The sequence below is a fragment of the Acipenser ruthenus genome, chromosome 29 (assembly GCF_902713425.1).
Source record: "Acipenser ruthenus chromosome 29, fAciRut3.2 maternal haplotype, whole genome shotgun sequence".
Classification (NCBI taxonomy): domain Eukaryota; kingdom Metazoa; phylum Chordata; class Actinopteri; order Acipenseriformes; family Acipenseridae; genus Acipenser; species Acipenser ruthenus.
This window is the reverse complement of record NC_081217.1, coordinates 1,860,670-1,878,219: the sequence shown is the minus strand read 5'-3', so window position 1 is coordinate 1,878,219 and position 17,550 is coordinate 1,860,670. Positions and strand designations below refer to the sequence as shown.

General features: G+C 45.2%; 1 protein-coding gene across 1 annotated transcript in view; it reads right to left on the bottom strand.

Moving 5' to 3' along the window:
• Nucleotides 1–1,533: 1,533 nt before the first annotated feature.
• Nucleotides 1,534–17,550, bottom strand: part of LOC117431414 (arf-GAP with SH3 domain, ANK repeat and PH domain-containing protein 2-like) — a 37,595-nt gene continuing 21,578 nt past the window's right edge. The window contains exons 12-28 of the mRNA XM_059004336.1: nucleotides 16,799–16,886; nucleotides 16,008–16,056; nucleotides 15,117–15,280; nucleotides 13,639–13,772; nucleotides 12,884–12,975; nucleotides 12,239–12,425; nucleotides 12,067–12,152; nucleotides 11,617–11,732; nucleotides 10,653–10,720; nucleotides 10,310–10,417; nucleotides 9,788–10,031; nucleotides 8,876–9,058; nucleotides 7,061–7,124; nucleotides 6,634–6,695; nucleotides 6,010–6,191; nucleotides 5,148–5,270; nucleotides 1,534–4,290 (exon numbers count right to left, since the gene is read on the bottom strand). Coding sequence (XP_058860319.1) covers nucleotides 4,213–4,290; nucleotides 5,148–5,270; nucleotides 6,010–6,191; nucleotides 6,634–6,695; nucleotides 7,061–7,124; nucleotides 8,876–9,058; nucleotides 9,788–10,031; nucleotides 10,310–10,417; nucleotides 10,653–10,720; nucleotides 11,617–11,732; nucleotides 12,067–12,152; nucleotides 12,239–12,425; nucleotides 12,884–12,975; nucleotides 13,639–13,772; nucleotides 15,117–15,280; nucleotides 16,008–16,056; nucleotides 16,799–16,886 — 2,028 coding nt within the window. The 3' untranslated portion in view covers nucleotides 1,534–4,212. The remainder of the gene's footprint in view (nucleotides 4,291–5,147; nucleotides 5,271–6,009; nucleotides 6,192–6,633; nucleotides 6,696–7,060; nucleotides 7,125–8,875; nucleotides 9,059–9,787; nucleotides 10,032–10,309; nucleotides 10,418–10,652; nucleotides 10,721–11,616; nucleotides 11,733–12,066; nucleotides 12,153–12,238; nucleotides 12,426–12,883; nucleotides 12,976–13,638; nucleotides 13,773–15,116; nucleotides 15,281–16,007; nucleotides 16,057–16,798; nucleotides 16,887–17,550) is intronic.

Here is a 17,550-nt window from a genome sequence, read left to right as displayed (position 1 = left end):
TCCAGGTTCTTTTTTACCCGAATCTTTGAGAAGGTTCATGTATTTACTAACATTAGCATGTGGAGAAAGAAAAGCAATCTTAAAAACCCTTGCAATTCCTTTATAAAAGTCCAACTATCCACTTTGCACATGTCTGTAAATATAATCAGAAGTAATCAAATGTACCTTGAGCAGTTTGTATAGAAATAAAGGCATTCTTTGAAACAGAAGTAACATCAAAAGTGCAATACATTCAAGTACGGTTAATAAAAAAAAAAGTAATTTTTCAGTAATGTCAAACAGTCGTTTATAAATATTTCAGCGAGAGATTCTAGAACGCGTCGAGTCATTCAGCGAGAGATTCTAGAATGTGTCGATTCATTCCAGCATGAAACGTTTCTTCTTGGGTTTTGTGGAAAGGGAAGGGGTGCTATATACGATTAGGACAGTTTGCTTGGCAGGCGGAAGAAGGAAGAGGTGCCAAAATGTAATGCGGGGGAACACCAATTCCCTTCCCTTGATCGCAATCCCAACTTAATAATGAGGTTCTGTGCAGCAGATACGAGTAGCAGCCCACAACAAGCAAGCAGCACATGCGTCTCCCGGCTTCTTGCTCATTTCACTGGGAGAAGTGAATACAGCTACAGCCACCCTTATGGAAGCCAAACAAAACACTGAAATATGAGTATAAAGTGTGAAGGGGGTAGCTACAGTACAAGGGCGGGGATGTGAAAGAATGAAACAGGAAGAGGTGATATTACTTTGGACACACACGCCGGCTACTTCCTGTGTTCCAGCCGATCTGATCAGATTAAATGCGACATTATCAACCAAAATCATCCCATAGGAATGGGCCAGTAGGTACATAAATCTACCCTCTACCCCAAAACCTAATGCCTCCCACTAACATAACCTCTACCCCTAAACCTAACAGTGTTACTATTAAACTAACTGTTACTATTATTTCAGCACCGCTGGTTTAGCGCCCTCTAGCAGCTACGACACCCAGCGTCCATTAAAGCGCTTGATCCAGACCTGCTCTACCTGTTAGGAGGCTAGCAGACACCTACTGGCCCATTCCTATGGGATGCTTTTCCTTGCTAACGTCCCATTCAATCGACTGATTCTCATCAGATCAGGTGTGTGTTCCGAGTGGGAAGTGCGTCAGGAATGAACACCACAAGCGAGTCCCTGTTTACCCGACATTACAAACACTGCACTGGGGAATATATATTTAAACAATGGGAATGTTGAAGTGCTTTGCCGTTTTCTGCTGTGTGGGTAGAGATTGTGTTATAAAGAACTACACACGGTTTGTTCTGCTTTCCCAGGTCTCCAGACTTCACTGCCGCATGGATAGGTCGGTAGCAGCACTTCCCTGCGATACACAGAAATCCCTCTTCTTGTTTCTCATTAAACAGGTGGTAAGAAGTCAAACATGGTGAAGTTTTCTGCGCACTTTGAATTTTTTCTTCCCCTCTGCAAATGAATTTTCTGCACACTCCGAAAGCACTAAAGTGGATTTGGAAACACGAGGCAAAAATGAAACAGCTCTCACCTCTTACAGGTATAAGAGTTTATTAAAAAAGAAAGAGAATGATAATAAACACGAAGAGGGTGCTGTACTGGCACACAAACAAAAAGCAGCGGAAGACTGAATACATTTTACATACCAGACTTCCACCATGTAATACACAAACCCTTATCATCTCAAATAATTCATTACAAAATATATACAAATGAAAAACAAAACGACAGCACAGGGTGACGTCTCTAATACCATGTTCTTCTGAGAAAATATCAGGATTCTTAAAAAAAAACACACAACAGTATATTAGGAAAGAAATGCAGGCAACCCAAATGAAGCTCATGGCATTCTTTCACACGCTGCCTCACAGCAAATACATTTCCTCAAGCCTTATTTTCACCCTGACCTGTTTGTCTAGGGTGCTTTGTTCGATAAAGCATTTTTATTGATTTTTTTTTTTTAAATGAGAACAGCACAGGACTAAATGTGTATGTTCCATTCATAACTTTACAACAGCTTGTCAATCAAATCAGGTATTTATAAAAAAATAACTCAACCACTTACAATAGCAACAAGGACAGCAGAACAAGAGAATTCATGAAACAATAGCAATACCTTGGCACTAACCTTTCCTCGAAGTGGCTGAATTGTTCTATTCAAGTATTCACTGTAAACCAGCAGGGGTGTGTTTGGATGCAGTGATCGGTCCATTTAACCCACGCACACCCAATTATTGCACCTTGGAGAAGCGAAGTATTATTATCATCGTTGATCCTATTACCACCAAACGCTTCTCAGTATTGATTGAGATACTGGAGAGTTGTAGTGGGACTGCAGGCTTGATAAAGGGCAACACTTACAAGGAGTAGCCCTTTGTGCACAGCAGCAAACAAACACAATTCATCATGAAGGCAGTGTGGTCCAGTGGTTAAAGTCCAGGGCTTGTAACCAGAAGGTCACCGGTTCAAATCCCACCTCTGCCACTGACTAACTCACTGTGTGTGACCCTGAGCAAGTCACTTAACCTCCTTGTGCTCCATCCTGCGGGTGAGATGTTAAATCAATGTCCTATTGTAAATGACTCTGCATATAATGCACAGTTCACAGCATACCTCTGTAAAGCGCTTTGTGATGGTGGTCCACTATGAAAGGCGCTATATAAAAATAGACATTATATTATGTTGTTGATGTAAGGGTTGGAGGAGCATTTCAGCGACTGTGAAGCTACCATTAATGCACAACATGATGTCATTTAGCATGTTGCTTAATTAGATTTTTGATTATGCAAAAGCGGATTATCTGAAACTCGCTGCATTATCCAAACAAATGAACCGTCACTACAGTAATCTAATACACTCTCGATTACTGAAATCCCAGAACAAAATGCGAGCCTGGATACTGTCTGCTGCTGTTGCACAATCATTACCGTGTTATTTATTGTGCTCTGTGGTAATGAACACCAGCAACCATTATGTAAGGCTTTGTTACCTAATAGCTTTCCACTTGGTCTTGACACAGGACGGTATTTGAGCTCTAAGGGTTAAACCGATCAATATCAAACAAGAGGGCATCTGCTATAAATGTTTTTTATAAAGCAAAGCTTGTATTGTTAAATTCAAAATGCAAAATGATCCACAGGTCACCCACAGCTTCTCAGATGATCAGCACAACCAATAACAGTTTGGAAAATACAAGGACACACATCTTCCATCACAAACAACTCCCCAGTCTTACTGGAGCACACCCCCAAACCGATACGTACAGCTCTGCACCAAACTCGCCAGCGTGGGCAAAGACCTCAGACACACACCTATCTACCCAAAGAAGCAACCCGCTCGCCTGACTGCGAAACACAGGACAGGACAGGAAAGGACAGGACAGGACAGACTTCAACACACAGCTCAGCACAATGCACTTTTACACATCTCTGCAACAGGTGTGCTATTAATCTCCTTTGTTTGAGCAGAATCTGCTATAACTAAAGAAAGTGACGGATGATACTCTCCAGTGTGTGCTGTTTAACCAGCCCGTGGTCTGGTAGATCGTGCATTGCTCGAACGCTGCTCTATACTGTGTATCTTGTTGCTGTCTTCCATCATAGACAATAACAGTCAAGCCACTGTATGAGTTCTTAACTGGCACATGCAAAATGAATTATTTTGGTCGTAGCCACTGTCCCAAGGTAATTAACAGATACCAGCCCGAACCTGCTTTCTTTGATTGCCTCTAACCTGAGACAGAAAGATCCGATATGCCACTAAACATTTATGACATATCCAGTGCTTGAATAATACAAAATATACATAAACAGTCAAATTGGCTTCACATGCGCCTCTGTAAAACACCTAGCCTCTCAGCTTGTGCCTCTATACTGTGCAAGAGTGCGGTTTCAATGAAAAGTGCTTTGTTACTGCGCAGAGGTGAACATTTACAAAACGAGAGGAGGCCACTCAGCTCATCAGTGCTCGATCGCTTCCTAACAGCTGGTTGATCTCAAAACCTAAGAGATCACAATGATTAGGCAAAGGCAATGCGCACATGTAGCATGGGTTACACTGCACCCAGATTCTTATAGTACTTATTTAACCTGATTAACCATATACTGCTGGCCTGCACATGAGCCATACACGTTGCAAAGACTCAGTATCTCCACGTAGTTGTGCTGCTGCATGTCCTGTACGTTGATCTCTGCCTGGCTTTGGTCACTAGTCAGAGAGGATGTGAACAAACGAGGCCGGGAAGAGCCCTTTCTTCTGAGGCTGCTGCCCCTCGATGTAGCCCATCTGCGGAAACACAAACAGCAGGGATCAGTGGGGTTGCTTTACCATTCGCAGGAGGTGCCACGCTATTTATATTAGAAGGATGAGTTCTCAGTCCTGCCTTACACGCGGAGTGCTTTATAATCCTCTTTCAAGTTCTCCATCAAGCTGATGCATTCACCCCCCTGTGGACAGCAGTCCGACGAGTGGAAAGCATATCCGATGGAGTCATTGAATTGAATACGTTTCTTTTAGTATTTCTAAATGTAGTGCTATGGAGTGTTTAATAGTTATGGTTGAAAGATACTTTAACAAGGCTTCTTTTTTGTTCAGCTCAGACGGAGAGGGGGGTGGGGGGTGGGGGGCTGTGTTTTAAAGCCCAAATTATAACCCAGCAAAATATCCCCCCACGTAAACCAGCCCATAGCATCGGATTACAAGTGCTGACACAGCAGTTCATTCAGAAGAATGCACAGCCTGAGCCATTCTCTGCTCAAGAGGAGTGAACGTATGGGGTCCAGGACATCTGGAAAACATTATCAGCTGGGCCCTCACTGTGGGGTCATTCCTTCATGAGAAAGGGTCTGTTTTTTCATTTGCCAGGATTGGAGTCTGAAAATCGAGCCTGGGTCCCGAGATCAATCCCAGCCCATTCCAAAAAACACAAAAGGTTTTGTTTAGTTTAATTTTAATTTAGGTTTTGTTTACCCGGGAGTCGGCACGCTGGGGTGTTTTTTTTTGGTTGCATGTTTCTGAGTGGGAGTCTGATCCACCACACTTTATACAGAGCAGTCAAACAGTATTCACACTGAGATGAAACCACCCCCTCACCACTCCAGAGGTCCTTTCCTCCGATGGGAAGGGTTTGGGAGGATACCTACCCACCAGTCTGCGTCATCCTCTCCAGTCACCACAATGATCTCTCCTTCCTTGAATGTCAGCTCATCATGATGGTCTGCGATGCAGTCATAGATTGCCTTCACTCTCCGTATCCTGGGCTTGCCCTGCAAATCAAAACAGAGCCGATCACACACGAATCTCAGCTTTACACCCCCACAGTTTAAGAACCCCATTGCATCAGTTACACTGACCTCTGTTCTTGTAGGTCAGTAGGTGGCGCCACATGCTAAGGGATAATAATAATAAAACACCCACAAATCCTGGATCACCGCCTAATAATGGCTTTTTAAGACAAGCCCAAACACACATTACTGCTAAAGAGGGTAGTGATTAGCTTCAACAACAGCTTAGCAGGTGGCCCAGCATTCATGTCAAATGGAGATTCATTGCTTAAAAACATGAAAATCTGCAGCAGTTACTATTCACACAGCGATAGAACTTACTCATGGAAAATAACTCTAACCTTGACCTACCAGCGGGAGAAAGCTTGAGGCAACCACTTAAAAACATGCAAAGAATTCCAAACACCCACTTCAGATCATCTCCCAGTATGACCCCACTGCTGACCAGCACTTCTTACTGCGTGTGCAACAGCAATGCTGTCAGAACTGGGACAGTACGTAGTACTGTGGGACCGAATGAACTATACAGGGGGTAAGCTAAACAGAACGCTGCATTCTGTTTTATTTCACAGTACACGAACATAAAAGCTAAAAACAGGACTCTTATTAGCATGAAAACCCTGTTTTTCACCGGCGTCCTCACAATGCAAGTCACACGCACGCACACACGCACGCTGCTGCTCTATGCACACTGCTGATGAGACTGCGGGTGCTGCCCTACCACTGTCCTCCTGGGGAGCGGGTGGGGAGCGGATCCTTGTGGAGCAGGTTTGGCTCCATTCGCGTCGGAGGTGGAGGACCTTGCCGATGGAGAGTCTGGCTGTAAAGACCTCCCGCTGGGCTGCGGGGGCTGGTAGATCCGAAAGGACGAGTTGCTAAAGGCCTCCGGGTTATTAGGGACTCCTGTGAAGATAAAATCATTCAACTGACAGCACTGAGCGGAATATCTGACATCTATGAACTGAACTGGAGTTATCAGTTTTGAAGCTGCACTGTGTGTGTTAAGAATTAGAATACTAATACTATAATAATATACTACTAATAATATGTAGAGATTGATGAGTGTCCAACAGGATACTCAATCATTTGAAATACTTAATTAAGAAGATAAATAAACTGAAAACTCACTATTTTAATAATGAGCAACAATTTTAATAAATTAGCTATGTGAAGAAGGCGGAAGTTATCAGTTTATCAATTACTCTTCTTCTTCATTATATATATATTTTATATAACACAATGAAGCCATAGTATTTTCTTAACCGGACCCAGAAATGGTAGAATTTGCACAATACTAAGTTACGCTGTCTAGTGCAACTGTTTTTAAACTGGCAGGCAGCAGTACCTTTCTCTGGCAGCTCAGGCAGTGAGTTAAGAGGAAACACCGTGTATTTCGGTGACGCTAACCTGAAAAAAACAACACAAAACAAAGTTATATTATTATGCTGTCTGGCTCACTGTGTGAGGAGGGACTTTAAGATAATATACAGTAGTAGAATACACAGGAATGTCAGTTCAGTGACAGTTTTGACCACTAGAGGGCACAGTACACATAACATCAATTTTTACCTACTGTCCACAACACACACGCATTCTTTAACCACTGGACCACCAAGACGAGCAGAGATTGCCAGATTAGCAAAGATTGGCAGAGATTAGCAGTATCAGAGATTAGCAGAGATGAAAAGTGTCAGAGATTAGCAGAGATGAGCAGTGTCAGAGATTAGCAGAGTCAGAGATTAGCAGAGATCAGCAGATCACAACACACTTACACAGGTTTCTGGTAGCCACTCTCTGGTCCGCTCAGACCTCGAGACACCACAGGGGAGGCGTAATCTAAAAATACAAACACACCCGTTATCTGAACAGCCCTACAACAAGAGCAAGACTGCAGCTATTCCTATCATACATACATACACCCGATACCTGCTGTACCTTTACAGACGGCATGCAGGCTTTTAACAAAGGTGACCTGATTAGGCAAACTTGTAAATGTTAACCACTTGGAACAACCCACCAGAGATCTTCACAATGCCATGAAGCTCAGCTACTGTGCAAAAACGAATGAGAGAGACAGGTTATTCTGGCTGTGTCTCTGCACTCTAGACAACACCAGGTACTGAGTTCCATAGGCAAGGGGCAAGGCAGAGCCGCACTGTGTGTGGAGTAGAACGCCTGGGTCACAAGGAGCTCCCAATTCCAATTCCAATTCCAATTCCAATTCCACTTGAAGCCAATTTAATTGACGAACAGCCAGTGACTGAAATGCAAGTAATTTGTTACTAACACCACTCTGAAGTATAGAGCAGGATATCTAGACAGCCTCGCTGCTCTCACATCACTCTGAACTATAGAGCAGGATATCTAGACAGCCTCGCTGCCCTCACACCACTCTGAACTATAGAGCAGGATATCTAGACAGCCTCGCTGCTCTCACACCACTGAACTATAGAGCAGGATATCTAGACAGCCTCGCTGCCCTCACACCACTCTGAACTATAGAGCAGGATATCTAGACAGCCTCGCTGCTCTCACACCACTCTGAACTATAGAGCAGGATATCTAGACAGCCTCGCTGCCCTCACACCACTCTGAACTATAGAGCAGGATATCTAGACAGCCTCGCTGCCCTCACACCACTCTGAACTATAGAGCAGGATATCTAGACAGCCTCGCTGCTCTCACACCACTCTGAACTATAGAGCAGGATATCTAGACAGCCTCGCTGCCCTCACACCACTCTGAACTATAGAGCAGGATATCTAGACAGCCTCGCTGCTCTCACACCACTCTGAACTATAGAGCAGGATATCTAGACAGCCTCGCTGCCCTCACACCACTCTGAACTATAGAGCAGGATATCTAGACAGCCTCGCTGCCCTCACACCACTCTGAACTATAGAGCAGGATATCTAGACAGCCTCGCTGCTCTCACACCACTCTGAACTATAGAGCAGGATATCTAGACAGCCTCGCTGCCCTCACACCACTCTGAACTATAGAGCAGGATATCTAGACAGCCTCGCTGCTCTCACACCACTCTGAACTATAGAGCAGGATATCTAGACAGCCTCGCTGCCCTCACACCACTCTCCTGGTTCTTTATTCTGTATTCTAACGCATTCGTACTATTGCAGCCCTGCCATGCTGCAGCTCCAAATAAATAAAAACCCCTTTGTTCTTCCAGGGTGTTATAAGTGTCTATTCTGGTCCTCAGACAGTTGCTAGGAAGCTGGATTTAATAAAGTAAGGTCCAGGATCCTGGCAGAGAGCGATGGCACTACACACAGCCCTCTCTGAATTTAATCAACAGCAAACCTCTTGCGCTGACAAAGCATATCCAGAGGGTGTTCAGATGAGAAAGCACAGTATATATGGATATCAAAGAGCTAAAGTGCATACATCTCTGCATTGGGCACTGCAGTACCACCTGTGACCAACTGATGTAACTGCGTTTCCTTGACTTGACTTTTTTTTTAAATTTTTTTTTAACATCGGACACTGGTTAATCCGCACATCCCTCCTTCCCACCGCCCTTCTCCCGTTCAGCAGTGCAGTCCCCAGTACCCAGCCATGCCTGCACCTACCCGGGGAGATGTGGCGCTGGCTCAGGGGGCTGAGTGGCACCTGGGGGCTGGGCTCGGACAGGGTGCGCTTGTGTCTGATGACTAATGGGGGTGGGGGGGTCCTCTTCTTCATGGACATGCTGTTACAGCCAGCTACGGGGGGGCTAATGTGAGGAGGAGGAGGAGGAGGGGGCACGTTGGGAGCTGAAATAAAACAAACAAACAAATAAATTCACACACTGCCGGGACACTTTATTGACAACTGTAATGATTTCTACACGCTGGGGTATTTAACCTGACAGATTGCTGCAGCTTTGCATTGGCTGACTCCACCCTTGAATGAGTGAGGAAACAGCTGGGATCTTCAATACAATGTCCAGACAGTGCAATAAAAACAAGCCAAAAAATGTATATATATAATCCACTGTGTAGATTGTTTACGGCATGAAAACAACTTCCTATTTGTCCAACGTGTGCAGAAACCAAAGAGCAGCTCAGCACCAGACACATGGAGCCAGAAACAGTGTCAGCACAGTGGAGCAGGGAACAGAAGAGGAAAGAAAAGTGAACGGCCAAAGAGAGGAGCTTACAATGCAACTAAAAGTGAACTGTGCAGCAGGCAGCAGGATTCACAAACAGAGCTTCACGGTGGAAAGTGTTGATCAAGAGGGAAAGTGAGGTAAAGCACAGGCAAAGGGCAGAGGGAAATTGTAAAATGGCTGTATGAATGTACAGGATGAGAAGAAGCAGTGCAGGGGGAGAGCACACTGGTGCAGGTGAGTGTGAGTGGAGCTCTGCTGTCAGATTCACAGTGACAGTGTAAGAGAGAGAGAGAGAGAGAGCAGGAGGAGAGTGTGAGAGAGACGCATGTGAGTGAACGGGGTGGAACAGCTACAGTCACAGAGTCCCAGTGTGTGAGAGAGGGGGGGGCACCTCTGATGGAGAGTCGGGGGGGCAGGGGTGGGGCTTTGCAGCCCGGGGGTGTGGTCTGGGAGGAGTCCAGGCTGCGGCTCTGGTTGGTGGGGGTGGCGTAGGTGTCGCGTCGGTGGTCCTGGGGCAGCGCGGCCAGGCGTCTCCCCACCCCGGGGTGACTGGCTCCCCGGTCCTGGGAGGAGCTGCAGGGGGCCTGGTACAGGCTGTAGGGCCGGAAGGAGCGGTCCTTCTTCACAGGCCCTAACTGCAGAGGGAACGGAAAAGATTCAGATGATTACACTTGAAGTTTAACAGCTAAACTCCTCAGCCCCACTTCCGCCCCTCCCCCACCTCAATCCCCCCGTCTCTCCCCCTCCTCCACCTCAATCCCACCCTGTCTCTCCTGCCCTCTTCCACCTCAATCCCACCATCTCTCTCCCCCTCCTCAGTCTCTCTCCCCCTCCTCAGTCTCTCTCCCCTGCCCTCCTCAGTCTCTCTCCCCTGCCCTCCTCAGTCTCTTTCCCCTGCCCTCCTCAGTCTCACCTTCTCATCCAGATCATCGTCACTCTCGTACATGTCCTCCTGACGCAGGCTCCACTCGTACTCCACGTGCACATGCATGTTGAACAGGTTGCACTGCGCTTGGTTAATCTGGAAAGACAGTTTGTCACAGAGATTCTTATTCTGCTCTGAACAGGCAGGAATCCAACTGAGAGACGCACCAGCCCTTCAAGGACAGTATCCTGGGTTAGTTTGTATTTGATAAAGCTTGTGTTGCAGGGACGGTAATAAATGAACCGTCTGTTGATACATAACAGACAATAAGCAGCAGGCAAGCCCCGTCAGTCACAACCACAGAAGACCCAGACGTCTTCAGCTTGCTTACCAGTTCTTCACAGTGAGAGTTTCCTAATCTCCGAGCTACATCCAGTCCAGTCTCTCCTTTTTCATTTTCTATAATAAATAAGCAAATAAATACATGAATGCATACATACATACAAATCTAAAATACTTGTTTTAATCCCCTACCAACCCCACACACGCACACACACACACACACACACACACACACACAAACACACACACCTCACCACATGGTCTGCTAAATATTTTCTTAATGTTGGCACCTCTGCGGGAGGGAGGTGAAATAAAATGCCAAGCATTTCACCAACACATGGCAACAATAAGCATGCTTCCCTGCTTGTGAACCTGGTGGACGTTGCAACTACAAACCCTGCAACAGCTGTCAGAGAGAGAGAGAGACTATTCTGAAGCAGAACTGCACTGCACACACTGGTAAGAACACAGAGCAGGACGTGGAAATGTTTCAATCAATGCAGCATTTACCAAGGAAAAGAAAACTAACAAATAGCACAAGGGAAAGGTGCTGAAACGGGTGAATTATCAAGTTGATTCGCTTTTAAACTATAAGAGTGCAAGCAGCATTGCTACCTCCTAAAGAAGCTGATCAATATGCAGCTAGAATACACAGGAAATCAGATTTAAGCCTAATTTAGGGATTCTTAACGGGACTGCAAACAATCTGTAGAATCTGCAGTAGCTTCAGCCTTGTCAGTCAGAATATCAGGACCAGTAACAGACTGTCTGGCAAAGAGGGGGCCATGAATCATTCCTCAGTCGAACTGAACTCTCTGTTCTAAAGCCTCCGATTGGACGAGACAATCCACAAGGTTTACTACACAGGGCTTGTAAGCGATAACTACATGGAGCTTTGAGCGTACAAGGAGAGAACCGAGGAGATGAAATCTGAGAGAGCGAGTGCAGCCAGGGAGTCTGCTGTCATCCTCTAGCTCTAGCGATGACATGGACTTTCTTGCGTTGTTCCTTACTGATGTGAGTGTTGGCCTTTGCGCGGAGCAGCAGTTTGAGACATTCTGTTTTGTTGTGCAGGCAGCAGTAATGAAGGGCAGTGCTCCCCCGGACAGTCTGCCTATCCAGGTTGTTACTGGAAAACAAAACAGGCATGGTGTTCATCTGAGCTCGCTTGTGTTCGGATATAACATCTTCTCAAACAACTGCAACAGTTCCACTTCCCCTCCAAATCACATTCGCTGCAGGCTTGGCAGCATCAACACATCTCAAACGCAATACAGACAGGAAGGGCTTCGTCAACACATTACGCCAACATACTGTAAGCTCCGGCTTAGCTTTTGTTTCCCCCTCTTCATCTTTTTATAGTTCTGCACAACACTCCTATGAAAATATTACTGCTAAAGCTGAGCCCCTGCACTGGTCAGATCTTCAAACCCACATCCCCGTGGATATGCTCGAACGCTTACCAGTTTTGCACAAGGAAGTCCACCATGTGCAGGGTGGTGCGATCAGACAGCAGCACAGCGAGATGGAGAGCTGTTTCCCCTTGCTCCTGCAGACACAAAGGATGGAGCCATGTGAAGGGGTTATTATGTAGTTCTCCTGGGTTTCTAATGAAGCTGTCCCGCGCTCTCTTACCTGAGCAGGGATAGGAAGGGGGTCACTGAGATCCAGCCCCTCTGCGTACACATGCAGCAGCGTGAACACGTCCTTATTCTTCACACCTCCCAGCAGCTCCTTCCGCAGAGACGTAGGGCTGCCCCCGCCCTTCTTAGCGAACCGTTTCTCCATGTACTTGGCAATGATGAAATCTTTCCGTGCAGTCCTACCCAGATACAGAAATAATTCAGCTCAATTCATTAATACATATACACAAGTATTTGACAGGGCTGTTTGTTTACAGTGCCACGAAGCATCTACCGTAGTTAATGCCGTATTTATTTGAAATCATAAAGTTGAATTGGTTCCCATTTCTCCTGGTCTTGTTCACACCTGCATTATCGCTGTTTATTTTTCCTTCAGATCAGTCACGCTGCAGCTAGCGTGCAAAGACAGGCATTCGTTTTGTGGAAAACAAACCCACAACATCATCAACAACCATAATATCAAGTTATAATGTAAGCATGGGGAAACCATAATGCAACATCACTGTGCAAATGAACTTTTATACAGGTTTAGAAAATCACCGCTCTACCCAAGATTATTGTTTTCCTTAGAAAACTCAAAGCATTCAATTCACTCTGTGGAAAGTGAGTTGCCAGTATATCTTTGGTAATCACTTACATGTTACTTTCTGTAGACGGCTTGCATGCTGGGCTGGGTAGGCTGGCTTCCACAATCTCATTAAACCCAGAGTTTCCAACGTTCTTGGCCAGCTAGAGAAGAATCGATAATGAACAGTGGATGGAGACAGCAGCAAACTCCCCAGGTGCGCATGCTGCCCCTCGCCAGACAAAATATACAGCAGAACACACACTCGGATTTCAAGGGCTGCTTCACACATAATCTGCATTCTCCTAGCATTTCATTGCTTACCTGTTACGTGTGTTCTGTGTAATTCTCTATTGTTGTTCCTCTTAGATCATGGTTTGACACGTTTGCTTTTAACTATTCCTGCGACTGAAAAGACACCTCGAGGCAGATTTTTCTGAAGTGAGGCGGGGAAGCATATTAGCGTTGCGCTGTGCACTGCAGCCTGTGCAACGCTAATATGCTTCCCCGCTTCCTTTAAGAAAATCAGCCTTGAGGAGTCTTTTCAGAAGCAGTAGTTGCATGAACAGTTAATAGTAAACATGGTAAAATGATGTAATTGCCGTTAAATCAGCCACCCCTCGCTCTTGGAATAACTCCAGTACTCCACGACCGCTGTTAGAGTGTCCTCTATTTTCCTTATCGTTAATCCATAAGGATATCATAGCATTTAGTTCACTTGAAGTGGCGTTTGAATTTCTGCCATGTGTCTTTTCATGTAGCCCAGCAGGGATTCCGAGGGTTCAATGCTGTCAGTTATGAAATGATTAGGCAGGAGGGAGACGCACCAGCAGCTCCGAGGTCCCCAGTTTGTCGAGCGCGAGGGACTGGATGCGAGAGAAGTGCACGCCCATCTCCCGGTGGATCCCGGAGCACTCGATACAGGTCAGGATCCCCAGGTTGGTAGAGAGCCAGGTGGGATCTGAGGAGGACAGTCATATAATCAATACCAACAACAGAACAGCCTGAAAGCATGCACTGGATATTATTAATGCAAATGTTAGACCACTTTGTGCTTTGATTCGGCATCTCAACCCTAACCCTAACCTTCTCTTACTATTTTTAATTAATTGCATGCGTGACCTATTCAAGTCACCAATTAAATTAGACTATCACTAATTTGCCTATTTTACTTTTTTTTTCAGTTCCAGTAGTTTGATTTCATCTACACAACAAATCAAAACTACAGCAGCAATGTGGTGCTCTATATATATATCTGAGCTACAATTCTGGTAACATTCTGACAGCAGTCGCAGTGCAGTTGAAGCACAGGGGCAGTGCAATTACTCTGCAGTGTGACTGAGCCACGCTGTCTGTGCCAGATCATCGTACCTCCGCAGCTGCTCTTCCATAAGGAATGCTGCAGCAAGTCTACATTTCCAGCGATGAAGGGGTTAAACGAGCGGGAGACACTGATTCTTCAGGATCTCCGGCTCGCTGCTGCTCCTTTGTTTTCTGTCACGCAGGAAGCAGCAAATTCATTTTCTTTTTGTTTTTGTTTTTTTTAAGAATGTCTAGCATTTCCGTTAATCCGTAATCAGAAATTAATGACTTTACTAATCATTCCTTTTGTTTTCTGGATGCAAACCGTTTCACACACTATACTGTTATTTATGGTTATGTGATTTTAAAATTACAGTTTCTAGTACTGCTGACTATTTGATATTTTCTGATTTCTGACCTCACTGATTTCTCACTGTCTGTCACATAGCCTCTTTCTTTTGCCTCAAATGCATTTCCTCAGAAAGCAAACTCCACCTTCTTACATATTGTTGGACTATTTTTATTTACAAACAGAAATACTATTTATTAGTAGATTATTTTATTTCCTTCATAAGCTATCTAGACAAAAGCTTCAGAAAGAAGTCCTATATCCATTGACACTTGTATTGTAACACTTGAAATGTATTTGCTTACGATTGTAAGTCGCCCTGGATAAGGGCGTCTGCTAAGAAATAAATAATAATAATAATAATTGATAAACCACTCCTCTCAAGATTCTTCTTAGTACCACTATTTATTATCTTAAATGTTCAGCAGCCTCTTCAGTGGTTTACAGCGGGCTTCCCCCATTGCACTGCAATAATCTCTGAATCTAACCAGCCTGCTTGCAAGCTGTTCTACAGGCAGTACCGGAGAGTTCATGCAGAGGACGTAGCGCTGGCAGTAGCCTTAAAGAACTGAACCACTCACATTACACAGCATGCTATCTGATTCCAATCAGGGGAGAAGGGGGTGCTGGGAGATCTCTGAACTCCTTTCTCACCTGAAGCCCCGCAGTCACAGCAGACATGGTTCCCTGGCATGCGCTTGACGTCCTCGATGATGGCCTTGGTTAGATCCTCGATGCTGTTCTCCCCGCTCGGCCTCTTCTCATCCAGGGCCACGTTCAAGGCCTCCTGCTTGCTGTTGGTCAGGACGGAGATCCACCTTCCAGGTTAAACAAAAGAAACAAGAAGGAACGCTGTTAACCAGCTGCGAACCGCTGCTGCCCGTTTCATATTCCCAAAGTCTCTGACGACTTGCGCCTGGGGTTCATAGCATCGTTCAGGGTTTAGCTGGGCCAGTGTGCCGCTGCACAGACCTGTCTCTTCAGTGGAGTGTCACGCGGCACAGGACTGCAGAGAAATCAACCTGGATCAGCCGCTCAGTTTATGAAGGTGCTAAAGAGCTACTGGAGCCATTCAGTTTGCCTGCTCGCGATAGCTAATGTGTGATGCTGTGTAGCAGCCCAGTGAAGTGTTTCTCTTCCAAAGAGAGTTGTGTTCGCTACCTTTTATTAGCATTAGTGTTCGTTTTGATCCAAATCCTGTTGAGGATCATACTCACTTTACTGGTGGTGATCAGGTTCCACTGTGGAACCCATGCATCATCATTCCTTTAGCTATCCTTTCACCTTCTGGTACAGAACCATTGCACTGTCATGGGAGTGCCACCGCTTTGCCAGAGAAGGCCATTCAGTAAGGGCTTGACCAGCTTATGATGCACATCCGAAACTTCAACAGAATGATTGGGAGAGGAGTGGAAACTGTTTCATTTGATCAGAACGTGCAGAAACTGCACACCTCACCACCACATGGGCTTTCCTGCTTACAGAATAACCCGTGTATTAACCTGAATACTTTCAGAGAGGATAAAACAATGAGATTTTACTTACGCGGTACACTCCAGCTCATCCTCCGCTAGAAAGTGATATGTGCGATTATCTACACCAGAAATAATAAGAATATTGTTATTAACAAGGACAATGAACACAACTGTAGTATCAAACAGTTTACCCAGGGAACAGGGCAGGGACGTCAAGGTGTAAAAATCCACTTCTCTAAAAGCTTGTCAATAAAAAACACTTTTCTACCCACAAGGCTCTGTTCTCAGGGTTCTAGGGCAGGTTTCCATGGAAACATTTATCATACTCTTTGCCCTCTGTTTTATAATCCGCCCTTTGCATCCGTTTTAAGGTTGTTAAGGTTGCTAAGGCAACCCTAGCTCGCTAACCAATCATAAATGGTCTCCTTTGGCTTCGGTCCAAGTCTCTCCAGGCAAACAGAAAACAAAATTAAAAAACAGCCAATTAAACACGCCAATGGCTCACAGGCTGGCTTGACTGGTCCCGGGCCACAGCTAGGGTCAACACTGCAAGCCTAATTGCTGCCAATGCTTATATTACAGTATTGTGAGTGCTCAAATCAAACCCACTCCTATAACAATCAGTTTAAAGGGACCGCTCTTAAAATGGTCGTGTTAGAAACATGGTCTTTATAGACATGTGGTCTTTAGAAGGGATTCATCAGTGCGCTCTCTATAGACAGGTGATCTGTAGATAAAGGTGGTCTTTAATACGGAGATAAATCCCCGTACATTTGTTTTATTTTTGCTTTTAAATATAGATTTACCGGGTGCCAGGTTCATGCAAGTTGCATTGCCACGGATTTAAGAGACTGGACTTACGTGAGATGAGATCAAAGCACTTCTTGTCCTCCAGACTTGGTTTCATTTGACAGGTTAGAAGATTTAGCTTAGCAGGGGGTCTGTTTGGCTGAAAAGAAACAGAAAGTGGGATTGTTGGAATTTCTACAAAACATTAAGTTTCAAAACTTGTTATACTTCAATGATATTTTTTATAAAGTTTCTGTGTGTTCCTCAATATTTTTTGTGATAACACAGATTGAACAGAGATTGCCCAGCGGGAGCGGGGGTTGCAAAATGCTAAAGCAGCCCCATCCCAGCATCTCCATATATGTACAGGACTGCAATGCACTGCGTCCCAACATGCGGAATACAAACACCAAACAGATACTGTGTAACACAGAATAATTAAAAGGCAGATCGTGATACAATGGATCAGATTCCCAAGTGAATTCCAAACCAGAATGCAGAACGGAGTTGTGAAGTTTAAATCACGTTTCAGATATTCTGTTTCAGGGTGAGATAGATAAGGTAAACAGTGCAGTGCAGGGAGATGTCCCCTTCATGTTGCTGCCCTGGCATGGGGAGGTGGGCTCTGGAAACCGGTGTGCATGCCCCCTACTGCAATCTGCATAAAGGATCTCCTTCTAATCTGCATGCAGCATTCAGCTGCCAAGGGATTCTCAAGCCGTTTACAGACAAATATGTTTTGAATCCACTAAATGAATGAGTAGCAGGCATTCCCGGTACACGCTCCAGACCCCCAGTGTATAATAACGGGGGCTCCACTGCAG